The 16569-nt window shown below is 48.9% G+C and overlaps 1 protein-coding gene across 3 annotated transcripts in view; it reads left to right on the forward strand.

Annotated features, from left to right (window-relative positions):
• LOC124280173 (telomerase reverse transcriptase-like) overlaps nt 1-16569 on the forward strand; it is a 97086-nt gene that overhangs the window by 69948 nt on the left and 10569 nt on the right. For all 3 annotated transcript variants that reach the window (XM_046716070.1, XM_046716068.1, XM_046716069.1), the window contains exons 14-15: nt 7749-7805; nt 8898-9001. In XM_046716070.1, the coding sequence (XP_046572026.1) occupies nt 7749-7805; nt 8898-9001 (161 nt within the window). The remainder of the gene's footprint in view (nt 1-7748; nt 7806-8897; nt 9002-16569) is intronic.

The following is a 16569-nucleotide window of genomic DNA, read 5'->3' on the forward strand; positions in this document are numbered from 1 at the left end:
TCACATTTCATACTGAAAACTCCGTAAATTCCATTACATTCCAAGTGGCAGTTTCTGGCTCGGGAAAACGAGAAGGATGTGGCGAAGAAGAGTAGTCCCCCATTGACAGTGAACGTAACCTCAGCAATGTCACATTCAAGCACACTGGGTGCACCTAATTACACACACTCAAAAGTTTTGGCTCCGGTCGATGGGAGAACATTGAACGTAAACTGGTACACAAGTACAGGTCTCCAATGTGCAGAGATATCCAAAACAACATTCCGATGACGACAACCACCAAGCGTTAACGATGACGTCACTCGCTCAAATATTTTACGCTTGCAAGAATTAAAATCATCCACATTTGAATGGTAACATCATCGTTTTAGAGGGTTTAATTAATTTTCTGTGATCTTATCTAGTTATCATTATCACTATTGCCTTTATGATGCAAAGAGTTGGCAGAAACCTTTTTGTGGAGGGTCACCATAGGGATGAGTAGTGATTAGGAAGCCAAGTGACGTCTCTCATTCATAAACGTTGTGTTATGTATTATTGGCGCACCTACGATGAGAAAACATGAAATTTGAATCTATTCGACCATAAAATGGTGCGATTTTATGGTGTGTAAGAAACAGATTACTGTACTCGAGTTGTAAGATAAATGGTATCTGACAGACACTCGTTTAGTAATCTCTATTTCCCACCCTACTGCAACTATTGGTGGACAAACCCCTACGTCTCCCGTTGTGGCACAATCTAATCAGTCAACCCAAGTCCAACAGAGTTCACAAGAATGTCAGTCAACTTGCGCTACACATATGGAAGCTATCTCAAGCTCACTCAGGAAACAGGGATTTACGGTTGGAGCTACGAGAGCTATTTCAGAATCAGTTAGACCTTCCACAGCTGCCTTGTACGACGCTAAGTGGCGACAATTCATCCAGTGGAGACGAGAGTGTGGAATCCTGGATGTGCCTGTCACCATTCCAATGATAGCGGATTTTATCTTGTTCCTAAGAGAACAGAAATATTTGAAGCATAATACTATTGAGGGATATCGATCAGCTATTGCTTCAGTCATGGCTGTTCAAGGTTTATCTGTGGGCTCGGATACATCGCTTCACAAAATGATCAGATCTTTTCAGATTAAGGATATATCGTCTCCAACGATATTTCCTAAGTGGGATTTAATGTTAGTACTTCAATCTCTTCAGAAATCTCCTTATGAGCCTATGCAGGATGCTTCTCTAAAGTATCTGGCATTTAAGATGGCATTTCTCTTGGCATTTGCAACGGCTTCCAGAGTTTCGGGAATTACATGCTATTGACTTTAAATCCATCACTTTTTCGGAAGGATATAAACATAACTTTTAGAACTGTGCCGGAATTCATTGCCAAGAATCGCTTGTGGTCTGTTGGGACATAGAATATATCGTATACCTCAGCTTCCTACCTCTACCTCTACATCAGATAGGACTAGACTTTTGTGTCCCATACGTGCCTTGCGCTGTTACATTCAGCGTACTTTGGCGTTTAGACGAAATCGTCGCAGACTGTTTGTTTCATGTAAAACAAATGTAGACTCTGAGATATCCAAGAATACCATATCTTCATGGCTCAGAAAGACTATATCTTTTGCTTATAGGGATCAGAATCAAGACTTAATTGATCTTAAATTCTCCCCCCCCATGAGCCCTAGCTTCATCCTTAGTGGCTTGGTCGTCAGTTCCGTTAGAACAAGTTGTGTCTAATTGTCAATGGAAATTTAACCAAACCTGAAGAGGTTTTCAATTCTTTGAAGAGAGTCGTCCTTGGGGTACATATATGCATTTACTGCGCTGAAAATGTCCTGTGACAGTTGTATCAATGTTTTAATAAAAATATTGTACAATAAATAAAAATATTTTTTATCTGTTATACGGCCCCCACACTCACTACCGACCATAATCTCCGTAGAGAATCGAAAGGAGGTTATACACCCAGCAGCGGACATATTGATAAAACACAATATTGAAAAGCAGTGTCAACGAAACCAGATAACCAAGACTCACTTGGTCAGGGTGGCAGGACACTGTCCACTGGAGAGAACAGAACGGCCAAAGCGCGCGACGATCACGTGAATGTGTATCGAGCTGATAGTGCCTGATAAAAGTGCTAGGCCGGCTCCAAATAGCGGCAGAGCATATCTCTTCAATGGGTAGTGCCGATGCAAAAGCTTTTGACGTGGCTACTGCCCTGACCTAGTGAGCCTTCAGCCCCTCAGGGGGAGGCTTGCCCTTAGCCTGATAAGCTGCACAAATGACCGAGACAAGCCAGCGAGACAGGGTCTGTTTGCTCGCCGGCACCCCAGCCTTCCTGCCAGCGTAACAGCAGAACAGATGGGTACCCGTACGGATCCCTTGTGTTCGTTTGATATAGACCTTGAGAGTCTTTCGGACATCCAACGGGTGAGTGCTCGTAGGAGAGGTCCCCGATGTGGAAGGCTGGGTAAGAGTAGGAAGGTCGATAGGAGCTGTCACATGGAAAGCGTGATCGACCTTCGGGCGGTAAGTATCCGGGAGGCGAATACTGACACGATCTATGTGGAACACAGTCAGCGCCGGGTCTGACGACATAGCATGCAAGTCGCCAACCCTACACCCAGATGTTACCTCCACCAGAAATACAGCCTTCCATGTTAACAACTGAATGGAAATAGCCGATAGACGTGAGAACGTAGGACCGGACAGCCAATCTAGCACAATTGACAAATCCCAAGGTGGGCTGGTTCGCCTGACAGCAGGTCTCACTGTACGAGAGGGTGCTGCCCCAGAAAAGCACCATCGACAGGGGTGTGAAAGGTGGAAATAGCGGTGGAGTAGCCACGAATGGTCGGAGCCGCCAGGCCTTCTTCCAAACGAGCTTGCAAAAACTCCAATACTCGGACTAAATCCACAGAAAAGGGATCTGCAATCCCCCTATCTGAACACCAACACGCATAGCGGGACCACCTATCCTCATACTGAACGTTTGTCGAAACCCACCTCGAAGCCAGAATTGTGTCTGCAACTGCTGCAGGAATTCCGCGTGCTTCGAGGCTAGACCTGACAGAGGCCAAGCCACCCACTGAATCCTTGGATTGGGGTATGGCGCGCCGTTCTGAGTGAGAATGTCCGGTCGCAAAGGTAACAGAACAGGAGGCTGAGCCAGAAACCTGAGAATTACCGGAAACCAGCTCTGTGACGGCCAAAGCGGTGTCAGTAGCACAAGCAGCCGAGCTGGCTGGGTGGACAGCTGGGAGAGGACCCGGGGAATGAGTGGGAACACCCAGAGCACTCTGCCCGTCCAATCCAGCAGGAAGGCGTCGGCAGCCAACGCCCTCGGGTCCGGTATTCGAGAGCAAAACACGGGTATCTGATTCGTCCCGCCGGACGCAAACAGATCCACCTGGAAGATCTGTACAACTGGGAGATAACTCTGAATATCTGCCGGTCGAGCATCCACTCGTGCGGGGCCAGGATCCGGCGAGAGAGAGCGTCTGCTCGCACGTTCTCCAGCCCCGGGAGATAAACAGGGAGTACCTGGCAGTCGCACTGGTCGCACCAGAGGAGAAAGTCCCACATCTCCCGCAGGAGCGCTCGGGACACCGTGCCGCCTTGCTTCAGGATGTACGACATGTAAGACGAACCACCTGGCCCTGGACATGCTCTCGGAAGCGCTCGAAAACCAACCGCACAACTCTCAGTTCCAACACGTTGATGTGAAGGCGGGCTTCGGCTTCGGACCAGAGTCCGGACACCGACAGACCAGAACACACACCCCCCCAGCCCGTGAGGGACGCATCGGTCTGAACTGTAAGAGCTGGCGTCGGGATTTCCAAAGGGACCCCCTTGGAGAGATTCCCGACATTGGTCCACCACTGAAGGTAAGGAGACAACCACCCCGGGACTGTGAGACTCCGCTCCAGGTCCTCCGAGTGAGCCCACAGACTCGCCAAAGCTTGCTGTATAGGGCGCATTCTCAACCGCGCCCGCCACACTACAGAGATAGTCGCCGCCATATGGCCCAGTAGACGGAGCCAAGTCCGTGCTGGTGCCTGGGGCTGGGAGAGGAACGAAGACACCATCTCCCGTACTCTGGTGACCCGATCGGGCGACAAGGAAACAAGATCCTTGTGAGTTTGGAACCTCGCCCCGAGAAAAACCAAGTCCTGGGTGGGTACCAGGTCAGATTTCTTGAGGTTGATGATCCACCCCAGTCGAACTAGAATGTCTATCACTGTGTGAGTAGAATCTAGGCTCGCTGGCTGTGTTAGCGCTCTGAGCAACCAGTCGTCGAGGTAAGGGTAACAACGCCTTCCTTGCAACCTTTTGCGAGGGTAGCTGGCACTAACATGAGCTTGGTGAACACCCTGGGGGCAGTGGATATGCCAAAGGGGAGCACCGAAGGTACTGCTTGAACGATGGATGTATGGGCACATGTAGATACGCATCCTTTAGGTCGATTGAGGTGAGCCAATCGCCGGGCTGAACAGAGGAGATCACCGAGCGAAGTGTCTCCATCTTGAAGGATGGAACCTCTAGCATGCAATTCAACCCCTTGAGGTTGAGAATGGGACGGAACCCGCCGTCTTTCTTCGGAATGAGGAAGTACGTGGAATAAAATCCCGCCTGTTCCTCGCCCGGTGGTATGCGCTCTATAGCGGACTTGTCCAGCAAAGCCGGTCTCGGAGTATATCCGCCCGGACCTGACATGACTGCACCGGAGTGCGACGTATGCCGGTGAACTCTGGCAGACCTCGCTTCCACAGTGGTAGATGGCCGACACTGACGGTGGACAGCACCCAAGTGTTGCTTGTAGCCTTCTCCCACTCCGGCAGGAATAGAGCCGAAGGCAGCCGGCAGACTCGGGTGTAGGCTGCACCCTGGAGGAGGAAGCCGGAATGGGAGCGCGGGGCCGAGAAGCCCGCGGGTGCTCCAACAAGGCCTTAGAATCCTTGAAGGAGGTAGCTGCAGCGGCAGCCTCCCGTAAGACCTGCTGCCCCCCCAGGAAACAACGTCGCTCCCAGACGGAAGGGAAGGGCCAGCGCAAGGTCTGCTGTGTAGCTGCCGAGTAGCGAGACGTCGACAGCCACAGCTTGCGCATCCCCATGACTGCGCACATCACCGTAGACACCGCCGACCGCAAGGAGTAGCACGTTAGGTGGGCCTGAACTTCGGAGAGTTGGCGAGGAGAACGACATGCGGAGAAACGTCCCCAGCGTGCCCCTCAGCCTCCAGGGCCGACCTCGGAATCGAGGAGAGGTAGGCCTCGTGGATGACCACCCGCACCTGCTGCATAGCATTCCGGTTAAACCTCATAGGTCCGGTAAGCTTGCCGCAGGGGGGTGCCCGCGAGGGCAAAAGGTGGCACCAAACGCCCTTGCCTGGCAGCCGGAGCTGCACCGGAGGAAGCCGAGCCTCCCCCCAGGGCGACCGGAGTGAAAACACACTCATCGACCACTGGCACAAAGAACAGGGAATCGTCCCCCAGCTGGTACCTCTTGACAAGCTCAGGCAAGTCAAACCGGAGGCGTGTCCCAACCAGGAGGGGATCCACCACGTCCTGCACTGGGGACGGCAAGATGCGGAGCAGCGTCTGCGAGGGTTGCCTAGGGGCAAACGCTAGATGCCGAGGGGATCGACCACGTCCTGGACTAACGATGGAAGAATGCGGAGCTGCGTCTGCGTAGGCTGCCTAGGGGCAAACGCCTCGCCTGGCAAGCGAAACTCAGCCGAGTCCGAGCTGCTGGTAGGCACCGCGGCCTGGGGGATAAGCTCAGCAATGCGTTGCCGTACCTCCCGCAGAGCCGTCGAGAAACGGAAGGCACCCTCCTGCTCCTCTACCTCCCCAATGTCCATGGACTCGGCACCCGAGCCCGAGTCAGAGGCTGGGTCTCCTCGCGAAGAGGACCCGAACCCCGACCCGGTGGGCAGCCTGGCACCAGACACAGAGGGAAGGGAAGAGCCGAAGGAGCACCCCACTTCAGCACCCGACACCACACTCAAACCCCGGTCCCGAGACGCTGGAGGAATACCAGGCAGAACTGGTTCCTCCGCTCTCATTGGGCGGGACGGCGCAGGGACCGGAACCCCAGGAATCCTCAACGGACCCTGCGCCAACACCGAGAAGGGCACTGGGAGCGAACCCTCCCCCTCCGGGGTAGCCGAGGCGTCTGGACCCGAAGCCAGAGGCAACGGATTGACAGACGCCTCCAGGCCAAAGGATCGAGCTCGGTGATCCCACCCCTGGACTCTCCGTCCCCTGCTCCGAGTGGGCGAGGAACTCCTGGCGGAGACCTCCAACCGACTCGTCAACAAGGGACTTCACGGAGTCCATGTGCTGCTGAAAAAGCTGTGTGATAACTGACATGTCAAAACCGCTGGGAGCAGTAGAAGGCGCCTGACTGCACGACTTAGCCTTTTTGCCCGTTTTAGGTTTTTTGGCTTTAGACGGGGGGGACCTGGGTCAGTTCCCCTCCAGCCTCTCGCATTTCCCTATAAAAGAGGAAATCTGCAGCCCGTCTCTTCTGGGCTCGGGGGGAGAAGCCCATACATATTTCACACGTGTCTCGAGATTATGTCCGACTTTCTCTAGACAAACGAGACACTTGTCATGCCTGTCTGCTCTGGGTATACTTTATCCGCAGACAGTACAACCGGAAAACACCTGAAAGCAAACACGCAAGCATGTAGCTAACAGCGGAGCCAGCAGCATAAATATACACGTACAAAACATTGAAAATTACGTGAATGCGACCACAGGGAGAAATACTTGGTTAAAAGGCAATATGACAACCGCGTGGCAAGCTAAACTTCCCGCCATGGTAAAGCAACACGTGCGTAAACCATGGGAAAGTTAGCGTAAAATATTTAATACAAAGTCACAATTATGAGACAACCGACCGCAAAGCTTTACTGTTCCGTTCAAGGAAAAATAAAATAGACCCTACATACAGGTGGTGGTGTCCCAGACATTATTCTCTTAAACTTCGTTTTTTGGAAGGAGTTCAGCTCTACTCTACACATCCATTCAATGGAGTGACAGCAGAAGGAATGATGATACGGGCCTAGGTGCTTACCTGGTTGGCTGCGCATGCGTAGCGGGAGGTAACTCCACGAGGTGGGGGCCGTATAATAGATAAAAAAGATTTGTATTTATTGTACAATATTTTTATTAAAACATTGATACAACTGTCACAGGACATTTTCAGCGCAGAAAATACATATATGTACCCCAAGGACGATCTCTATGAAAAAGAACTCCAAATACCTTCATCCATTTTTACCTCAGGGATGTTGCTCCCTCTAGTGAAGGCTTACATTCATTAGGACCTTTAGTAGCGGCTCAGCACCTCGCCTCCTCTCTCTGTGTATCCTTAGAAGATGTCATAGATGTGTTGTTTTTTAGAAAAATTATGAAGGGTTCTAGGAGAACAATACAGTGACATCAGATCAAGGGAGATAACTCAGGGATAGACTAGGTATACCACTAGGAATAGCTATGACTTAGTGTTAAAATTTCTTTTGATTTTCTTTGTGTATTCTGTGTATCCACAGGAATAAGGCTACCATAATCCAGAGGCAAGTTTACTAACAATTACTAACAATACATGTAATTGTTCCTATTCTGCGAGAACTGATAATACAAGTATACTCGTTGTGGCAGTCACCGTATTAACTGGAAGTCAACAGTGGATTGCAGATATTTCAAGATAAATGTATTCAATGATTATGTTATTTCAGAAGCTGTCAATCAACTCCCAGCTGCGAACCTGCTTGAGTATTCTTCAGTATCATGTGGTGAGTGTTTCAGTATATTATATGACAGCATCGTCGACTCCCATCCTCGAACAACTTCACTGACTCCCCATATCCTTCAGAATCAATTTCAAGCTTCTCCTCCTGACACACAGCTGCATTTACGATAATGACTTACCCAAATATCTGAAGAAGCTTGTAACTCTCCATACTCCCAACAGATCACTCCGCTCCAGCAACTCCTTTCTTCTCTCCCAGCCAACCACCAATTCCACAATGGGTGACAGAGCCTTCTCAGCTGCAGCTCCACTGCTCTTGAACAGCCTTCCTATCACTATCAGAGAAATCAACTGTAAAGAATCTTTCAAAAAAGCCCTAAAAACCCATCTGTTCTCAATATCCCTCTCATAGACTTTTATTACTCTCATCTTCAGCGCCATTGAGCAAATACTTTTGGAAGCAGGCGTTATATAAATTCATTATCATTATCATTATGTTTTGTCTGTGATTATATATATTCCATATCGGTAAATGAAATGACGGAAACAGATTCTGTTGTTGATATTTTCATCAAGCTTAAGTAATGAATTGTTATACCTTGTATTACCTTGAATCTTAGATGACTTGTCAAAGAGTTACCTCCCTTCACAAGATGATCTTCCAACACTACAATTTCCTGATCTCCTGTTTTCAAATCTGCCAGTAGCAAGTGACAAAATGCAAGGCAGGTTCTTAAAAGCCTTGAATCGCCCTTATGTTGTTCTTACATAGATACAGCCACCCTTCTGGACACTGTCCCATCCCAAACAATCAGGTCTGTTGTATTTGGCAACATGAACCAAGGGAAGTAACTCGTAATGACACTTACTGAAACAAGGATACCAATACAGAACTTCATATTTTAAGTGTGTTTCAGTCATTTGCAGCAGCTCAAAATCACTATACATCAACTTACAAGCACAACACTCTTTACTACTAAAAACATTTATGAAAATATAACATTTCTCAGAACGTGTGAGATTGGACAGAGCTAGCTAGTTTCAGCTTTATTTGAGTGCCAATTAGATCTTAAACTACTGTCGACATATGCAAGTGAGCTACAGTACCTACACACTATTTCCCTGTTTGTTTCAGCATCAAAGACCAGAACTGCTGAAGAGCTCCAAGTTTGGTTTCCAAGACATCTATGAGGCATTCAGGGAGTTTGCTGTAAAGAGACAAGCACGGCAGGATACTCGGTGGGTGACGTTACAGCCAGCCCTTACATAGCTAAACTGTATTGTTTTATTTGGAAAATAGGTAATCTTCATGTCTGCATAAGTTTACATTCAAATGTCCTTTTAGTTTGAAGAAAAAGTATGCAATGGCAGATATCCTTCAAAACAGTAAATTTTTAAACTTATCCTATCTCACGGTATGCACCTCTCCTCTTCTTCTACGACCATGTGTGGAAACGTGCTGTAGGCTAAGTTGCATCAAATCTTGCTGGCCTCTGACCCACCCTGACCTCTGACCCCACTCCGACATCAGCACCTGTCAATCATCTCCGTAAGCGTGCAGCTCGCTCAGATGATCATGTGACTACCTGTGCCTGTCATTCTCTTTCTTGTTGCTACGTCGTGTGGACGTGTGTTGTTCTCTCAGTTAGACATTATTTGATTGTCAAGATGGGAAATAAATGGAATCAAAGTTCTTCTAAGAAACGCAGACACTGTGATCAGTGCAACAGCAACATTTCCGCTGCTGATCCACACGCTTTGTCTGTGGATTGTATAGGCTGTTGTAGTTGGTCACATCGGTGTTCTGTTTGTTCATGCTTCAATGATGATGTTTTTTCTGAATATCGACGGGTTGCATCTAGATGTAGATTTTTTAGGGGTGGCCTCAAGACTCCTACTTGAGCGAGTATCTCCGTCGTCTCTTTCGTCATCAAACGTCTAGTCCCGTCTCCAGACAAGTTTTATCTGCTCCGAGAGTGGTACCTAGTGCTAACAACCTCTGTAGCACAGTCTCGGCCTTTTACCTTGGCAGGTGGTTGTTTCCAGTGCGCCGCTTTGGTTGAGTGCTCCACCCCCCTCTGCTTTGGTGGGTTCGATTGGTGAAAGCGTTCACTCTCATGTGGCGAGTGCAGTCAGTTCGGCGCTTTCAACCACAGGGATCAGTTCGGCGCTTCAACCTATGCGCCGCTTGCTTCCAATGCGGCGTTTTGTTCCAGTTCGGCGCTCTCATATCTTTCTGTGGTGACATCAGCCATGACGGTAGCATCCAGTGCGGCGCTTTCAACACCTTTCCCGTACCTTGCAGGCGCATTCGATTGGATCAACACTTCAGCCCAGAGTGCCTTTTCGATTGGATCGGCGCTTCGGGCCAGTGTTCCGTTTTCGATTGGGGCAACGATTCAACTTAGTGAACTGTTGTTTGGTTGGAACACCTTTTAGTCCAGTACACCTTTACTGTATGGTACGACGTTTAAGACGAATGCATCGGTCCTGATTGGCTCAGCGCTTTAGAACCTGATCACTTGACACAACTGGATCACAGTACCGAACCAGATCACCTAATCGATCCTGATCGCTGCACCATACCAGATCGCCGCTCCAACAGTGTTCGCCGATCCGACAGTGTTCGCTGGACTGTCAGCTTTCGCCGAATCATCTGGTTCCCTCTATGCGCATACTGTCATCATGGTTTGTTTACTAGTTCGTACACTACGGTACCTACAGTGACTTTGTCTACTGCAGTTCTACTTCAACACTTTTTCCAACTTCGGCGTTGATACCTCATTTCTACAGTTTTTCAGCTTGGCTTTGGGGTTACGCTTCCTGCTTCTTTGGTGTTTGTGAACAGACAGAGCGTTCACACCAGTACGCCACTCTCTTATGTATCAACGCTTCCATCCAGTGCAACACTTTCTTATGTATCAGCGCTTCCATCCAGAGCGCCGTTTCACTCCAGTGCGCCGCTCTCTTATGTATCAAGGTGCAGTGGGGTAGCCTAGTGGTTGAGTCGTTGGCTCGTCACGCCAAAGACCCGGGTTTGAATCCCCCGCATGGGTGCGGTGTGTGGGGCCCATTTCTGTGTTGCTGGGATGTTGCTAAAAGCGGCGTAAAACCAAAGTCACTCACTCCTACGTGTCGATGCTTCCATCCAGTGCGACACTTCCTTAGGTATCAACGCTTCCATCCAGAGCGCCACTTCACTCCAAGCGCCGCTCTCTTCTGTATCAACGCTTTCATCCAGTATGGGGCTTCCAGTTAGTGCATCGTTTCGGTTGGTTGCACAGAGGTAGCAGTTATGTCAGTAGCGCAGGCCTCTACATTACAGCGGTGATTGATGATCTCGGATTCTTAAGATTCCTCCGTCATCTACCATCCGATCTTCACCTTTCATGAATGATTCGATTCATCGAATCTATCTACCCTTCGACGTAGATATCAGCTCTACAACCACCCGGTTTGACATATTTGTCCAGACACTTGACGATGATGTGAAAGGAAGGGTGTTGAGGCTTGCGAAACAGACCACGATTACACCCAGTGATACACCACACAGCTGCTACGAGTAGTCGGTATATAGTAACAATACTCAGTGAAGCGTTGGACAATATTCCTGCATATCAAGCTGGTCTATTTGTGCACAGTTTCTGCGTGTGGTACCAGCAGTGACGTTTGGTCAAGTAGCTAGCGTCACTTTACCCAGATTTTATGGGTTGGGACTCGCCTGGTTGATTGACATCCGTGTTGTCCGGGTTTTTGTCGTTATTGCATTGTCGGTAGCATTTGCAATGGCGGACTACTGTTTGTTTACCAGAGACTTTTGATGATACATCGATTAAGGAGTACCTGACAGACTTGTCTTGGTCCCACGAGCGGATACCTATCCCAGCCTTTAATTGCCAGTTATGATGAAGGGTGCCATTCCCGGTAGGAGTGATTATGTCGAGTTTGTCAGTCAGCCGGGAGATACAGTTTACCGAGGGTGCCAGACGGAATCGCCGGGACACTTTCACTTGGCTGGGTTTACTCGTTTTTTTAGCTGAAGGCCTCAGTTCAGAGGTCACTGCAGCTATGTCCGGACTGTCCGTAGGCATCGATGTTTCTATCGAACGTGGCTGGAGTCATTGGTCTTTTTTACCTCTGCCATTCCATCAACTTTACCAATGTTCCGGTAGACTGACGATCCCATGCATCGTATCTACTAACGTTCTCACTCCATCTGGCGGACCAACACTTCATTTGGCTGAACTATACGTTCCTACAATCACTGTTTATATGGCCTTCATCACTCTGTGTACAATGTGTATGTTCCTGACATCTCCATGCCACGAAACCTCCTACATTCAGCACTTCTTCAGTGCTGTCATGGTAGCTTGGCTACTTGAATGTATCCTATCTCAGACGGCTGTTCTATGCTCCACAATAGACACTCTCCTTCAGAAACTTGCGATCGAGCCCTGGGCCTGGCTCTGACCAACCCGGGGTTCTATTTGCCAATCTTTCTGGTGCCAAAAAAAGATTCAGACAAGTTGAGACTAATTTTCAATATGAAGGTTTTCCATAAAATGTTTCTACAACCTCCGCCTCACTTTCGTATGGTGTCGGTGGCTCTTCTCAACAATCATCAAGCCGGAGACTACATGGTCAGTCTCGATCTCCAGGATGAGTACCTTCACATCCCGATTTTTCCGGCTCTTCGCAAGTTCCTTCGGTTTGTCTTCGAGGGCACACACTATCAGTGGCGTGTCCTCCCGTTTGGAATTTCTTCGGCCCCGTGGCTGTTCACACGGGCATCGAAGCCTATCACCTGTTTCCTTCACCGCAAGGGGATAGTGTTCAAAGCTTACATCGACGACTGCATTCAGGTGCAGACCAATCATGCCCTTCTGCTTCATCACATGCAGTTTGCGATACAGCTTCTTCGCTAATTAGGCTGGTTTGTCAATCTGCAGAAATCGAAAATAGCCCCTACGCGCTGTCTTCAATTCATTGGAGCAGTATTTCGTCACAGAGGCCAACAAACTCTTTGTCCCGAGAGATCGTTTCTGAAAGATTCAGCGATTGGTTTCTCTGGCACTGGCGCAACCCAGGACGCTTCGTCAGTGGCAGGAGCTCCTGGGCCTCTTGACGTTGGTTCAGTCGTTGACCCTCAGGGGTCAACTACAACTTTGTCCCTTGCAGTTCTTTCTAGCGCCTTACATCAGAGTGGGAGATCTCGTTGCCTTGATCACTCTACCTCTGCAGCTCCATCCCCATCTCCTGTGGTGGATGGAAGCATTGAATGTTTGCGACAGTTTGTTTAGGGCCATTTGTTCCGTCTCACCACCTGTATGTGGACGCGTCTCTACATGGTTGGGGAGCTCATCTCCTCAATCAACTAGTGGCAGGGCGGTGGTCTCCCATCGATCGCGCCTTTCACATCAACGTTCTGGAGTTCAGGGCGGTGATGCTTGCAATCAGTCACTGGCAGGATGTCCTACGAGCAACTTCCCTCATGATCCAGTCAGACAACGCAGCGGTGGTTTGGCATATCAACAGGATGGGGTCCACGGGGTCTACTCAACTGCTACAGTGGACCCAACGGTTCTTCGATCTTGTGGACTCTCTCCACATCTTGGTACGAGCCACCCACATTCCGGGAGTGTAGAATGTCATCGCAGATTCTCTGTCCCGACCGAGTCGTCCCTCTCCAACGGAATGGAAATTGCATCCTCAGGTGTTCCAGACCTTTTGCCTTCCGTTGACGACTCCGACAGTGGATCTCTTCGCTACTCGATTCAACCATCAGCTGCCTCGGTTTGTGTCACCGATTCCGGATCCTCTGGCTTGGGACCTCGATGCTCTAGCCATTCCGTGGGAGGAACTGAACGCTTACGCGTTTCCACCACTGGCCCCTTCTTCCTTGCGTATTAGTGAAGCGCGCAACTCAGAGGTTGACTCTGCTCTTGGTCGTGCCCTATCGGCCGGCCAGCAGCTGGTTCGTAAACCTTCAAGACCTAGCCGAACCAGATCCCGTGCCACTTCCTGTTCGGTCCAATCTACTGGTACATCCACACTCCGACAAACTACATTGGTCCCCGATGACGCTCCATCTGCATGTTTGGCGCATCTACATAGGTCGTTAACGGCTAAGGGCTATTCTAAGCGTGTGGCTACTGCCATTACTACAGCGCATCATACTTCTACGAGGTCACTCTACGATGACAAATGGAAGAATTTTGAAGCATATTGCAGGAAGAGGGGTGTCTCATCCCCCACTACGGCGTCCCCGCAGATGGTGGCAGAGTACCTTCAGCATCTCCGAACCTCCAGAAAACTCAAAGGTTCTACACTATCTACCTATCTGGTGGCTCTTAACACGGTTATTGCAGCGGCCTCAGGTGTGAAGGTGTCCACTGTCCCTGAACTCCAGTCTCTCCTCTGGTCTTACAAACTGGCTGACCAATCTCGGAAGTTCCGGCCTCCAGCTTGGGATCTTTCCGTTGTACTTGCTCATCCTACGTCAGCTGATTATGAACCTTTGGAGGAGAAAGATTTCGAACATCTCTTGGCCTTGGCTACGGCTGCTCGTATTTCTGAGTTGCATGCTCTTGATGTTTCTCGGGTGCGGTTTGAAAGGTCTAGACATGCGAAAGTTTTCCTTGGTTTGTGGTGGGATTTCTCGCCAAGAATCAGTTACCAGGACAGCCGGATCGCACATTCACGATTCCGCCGTTGTCCACTATCTTGGGCCCAGATGACACTGAGGATCTGTCCTTATGCCCGGTGCGTGCATTAAGGATTTACCTAGCTGCCTCACAGGATCGCTGCAGACTGCGTAAGAGATTGTTCCTTCCATTGTCTACTGCCTCCAACTCGGAAGTCTCCCGTACTACCTTGGCATTTTGGATGAGAACTACGATCCTGTGTGCTTATGCCGTTGCTGACCTACCTCCACCGTCGACGGCGAAGCCTCATGAGACTCGAGCTCTTGCCTCCACTATGGCTCTTCACAGAAATTGTTCCCTGCAGTCCATCATGGAGGGCTGTTTTTGGCGATCCGATACGGTGTTTGCTTCACACTACCTGAGGGACCTATCGGTTACAGACGTGGAAGGTCTACATCAATTCGGCCCCTTGGTCCTGGCGCAGCAATTGTCATCGGCCCGTGTTCGCAGATAAAGCAGTCCTTCCTTGGTCGGTTTTGCTCTGTACCTAATATAAGATATCGATGTAATCCATATCTTGGTACTTTTTTCTCTTGGGCTTAGATCATTCTCACCTATGGGAATAGGGCGTGTCTGCACTGTCATAAGTTGTGACTTGATAGACTGTGAGGCCAGTTTTGTGCTACATGCAGAGATGATCGACACTCCGTTTACTGACCTCTACTCCCTGAGCAATTACGTCAGTGAAGTGTTGATTTCCGATTACCTACATGGTTTTCGAAGCGTTCTGCTCCTGAGTCCTTTCTCACCTTTGGTAAGTTAGGGAGATTGGTACTGAACGTTAAACTAGTTGAGCATCTGAACTATTCCCTCTTTCACCGCCTTCCAGCGGGTGTCTGTGGGGGGGTAGTTTCGAAGCAGGGACTGGCCAGATTAAGGTCTTCGACTTTAATTCACTGGGGTCACCTGATAAATCACGGGGCGGCGGGGCCTACTTGCCAAACTTCGTCCTTTTGCTTGTCAAAGTTGCGCGAACAAAACCACATTAATTCGGGAGCGCCCACTCCCTAGAGTTTTTGTGCTGTGTAAGCCAAGGGGTTACGTGAAGAAACCAATCTCAAGTTGGAGTTTGCATATCGGGAGTTGGTGCTTTCTCCTGGCCTCCTTGGGTTATGCGCTTTTCCTGGTGGTAGTAACGGGGTAATCTGCGACCAGCCTACCATCCATCGGATTGTGCATACCTTCAGATAGGATAAGTTTAAAAATTTGAAAATTTTATAATAAATTGTATATTTATATACTTATCCTATCTCACGTGATGGACCCACCCGACCTGCCCCACTTCACAGATTACTGGAAGCTCCAAGACGAGAATGACAGGCACAGGTAGTCACATGATCATCTGAGCGAGCTCCACGCTTGCGGAGATGATTGACAGGTGCTGATGTCGGAGTGTGGGCAGAGGTCAGGGGGTCAGAGGCCAGTAAGATTTGATGCAACTTAGCCTACAGCACGTTTCCACACATGGTCGTAGAAGAAGAGGAGAGGTGCATACCGTGAGATAGGATAAGTATATAAATATACAATTTATTATAAAATTTTCAATTTCTTGTTTAAGCTTTGTTGTTTACATCCCAGCAGGTTGATAATAAAGTACTGTCTGTTGGGACTTAACTGGACAAGTTGCTACAAGATTCTATTTCACTTTGTAGACTTTGTTGAAGACTGCAGGCCTCTATCTCTTGTTTACATTGCAGGCCTATATCCCATGTTTCACATTGCAGGCCTATATCCCATCTTTCACATTGCAGGCGTATATCCTATGTTTCACATTGCAAACCTCTATCCCATGTTTCACATTGCAAGCGTATATATCCCATGTTTCACATTGCAGGCCTATATCCCATCTTTCACATTGCAGGCTTATATCATGTTTCACATTGCAGGCCACCTCTTCTTTTCCCAGGCTTATATCACTTGTTTCACATTGTATGACTCTATCCCATGTTTCACATTGCAGGCCTCTATCACTTCTTTCACATTGCAGGCTTATATCACTTGTTTCACATTGTATGACTCCATCCCATGTTTCACATTGCAGGCCTCTATCACTTCTTTCACATTGCAGGCTTATATCACTTGTTTCACATTGTATGACTCCAT

The sequence above is a fragment of the Haliotis rubra genome, unplaced genomic scaffold (assembly GCF_003918875.1).
Source record: "Haliotis rubra isolate DU_JTF1 unplaced genomic scaffold, ASM391887v1 Scf261, whole genome shotgun sequence".
Lineage (NCBI taxonomy): Eukaryota > Metazoa > Mollusca > Gastropoda > Lepetellida > Haliotidae > Haliotis > Haliotis rubra.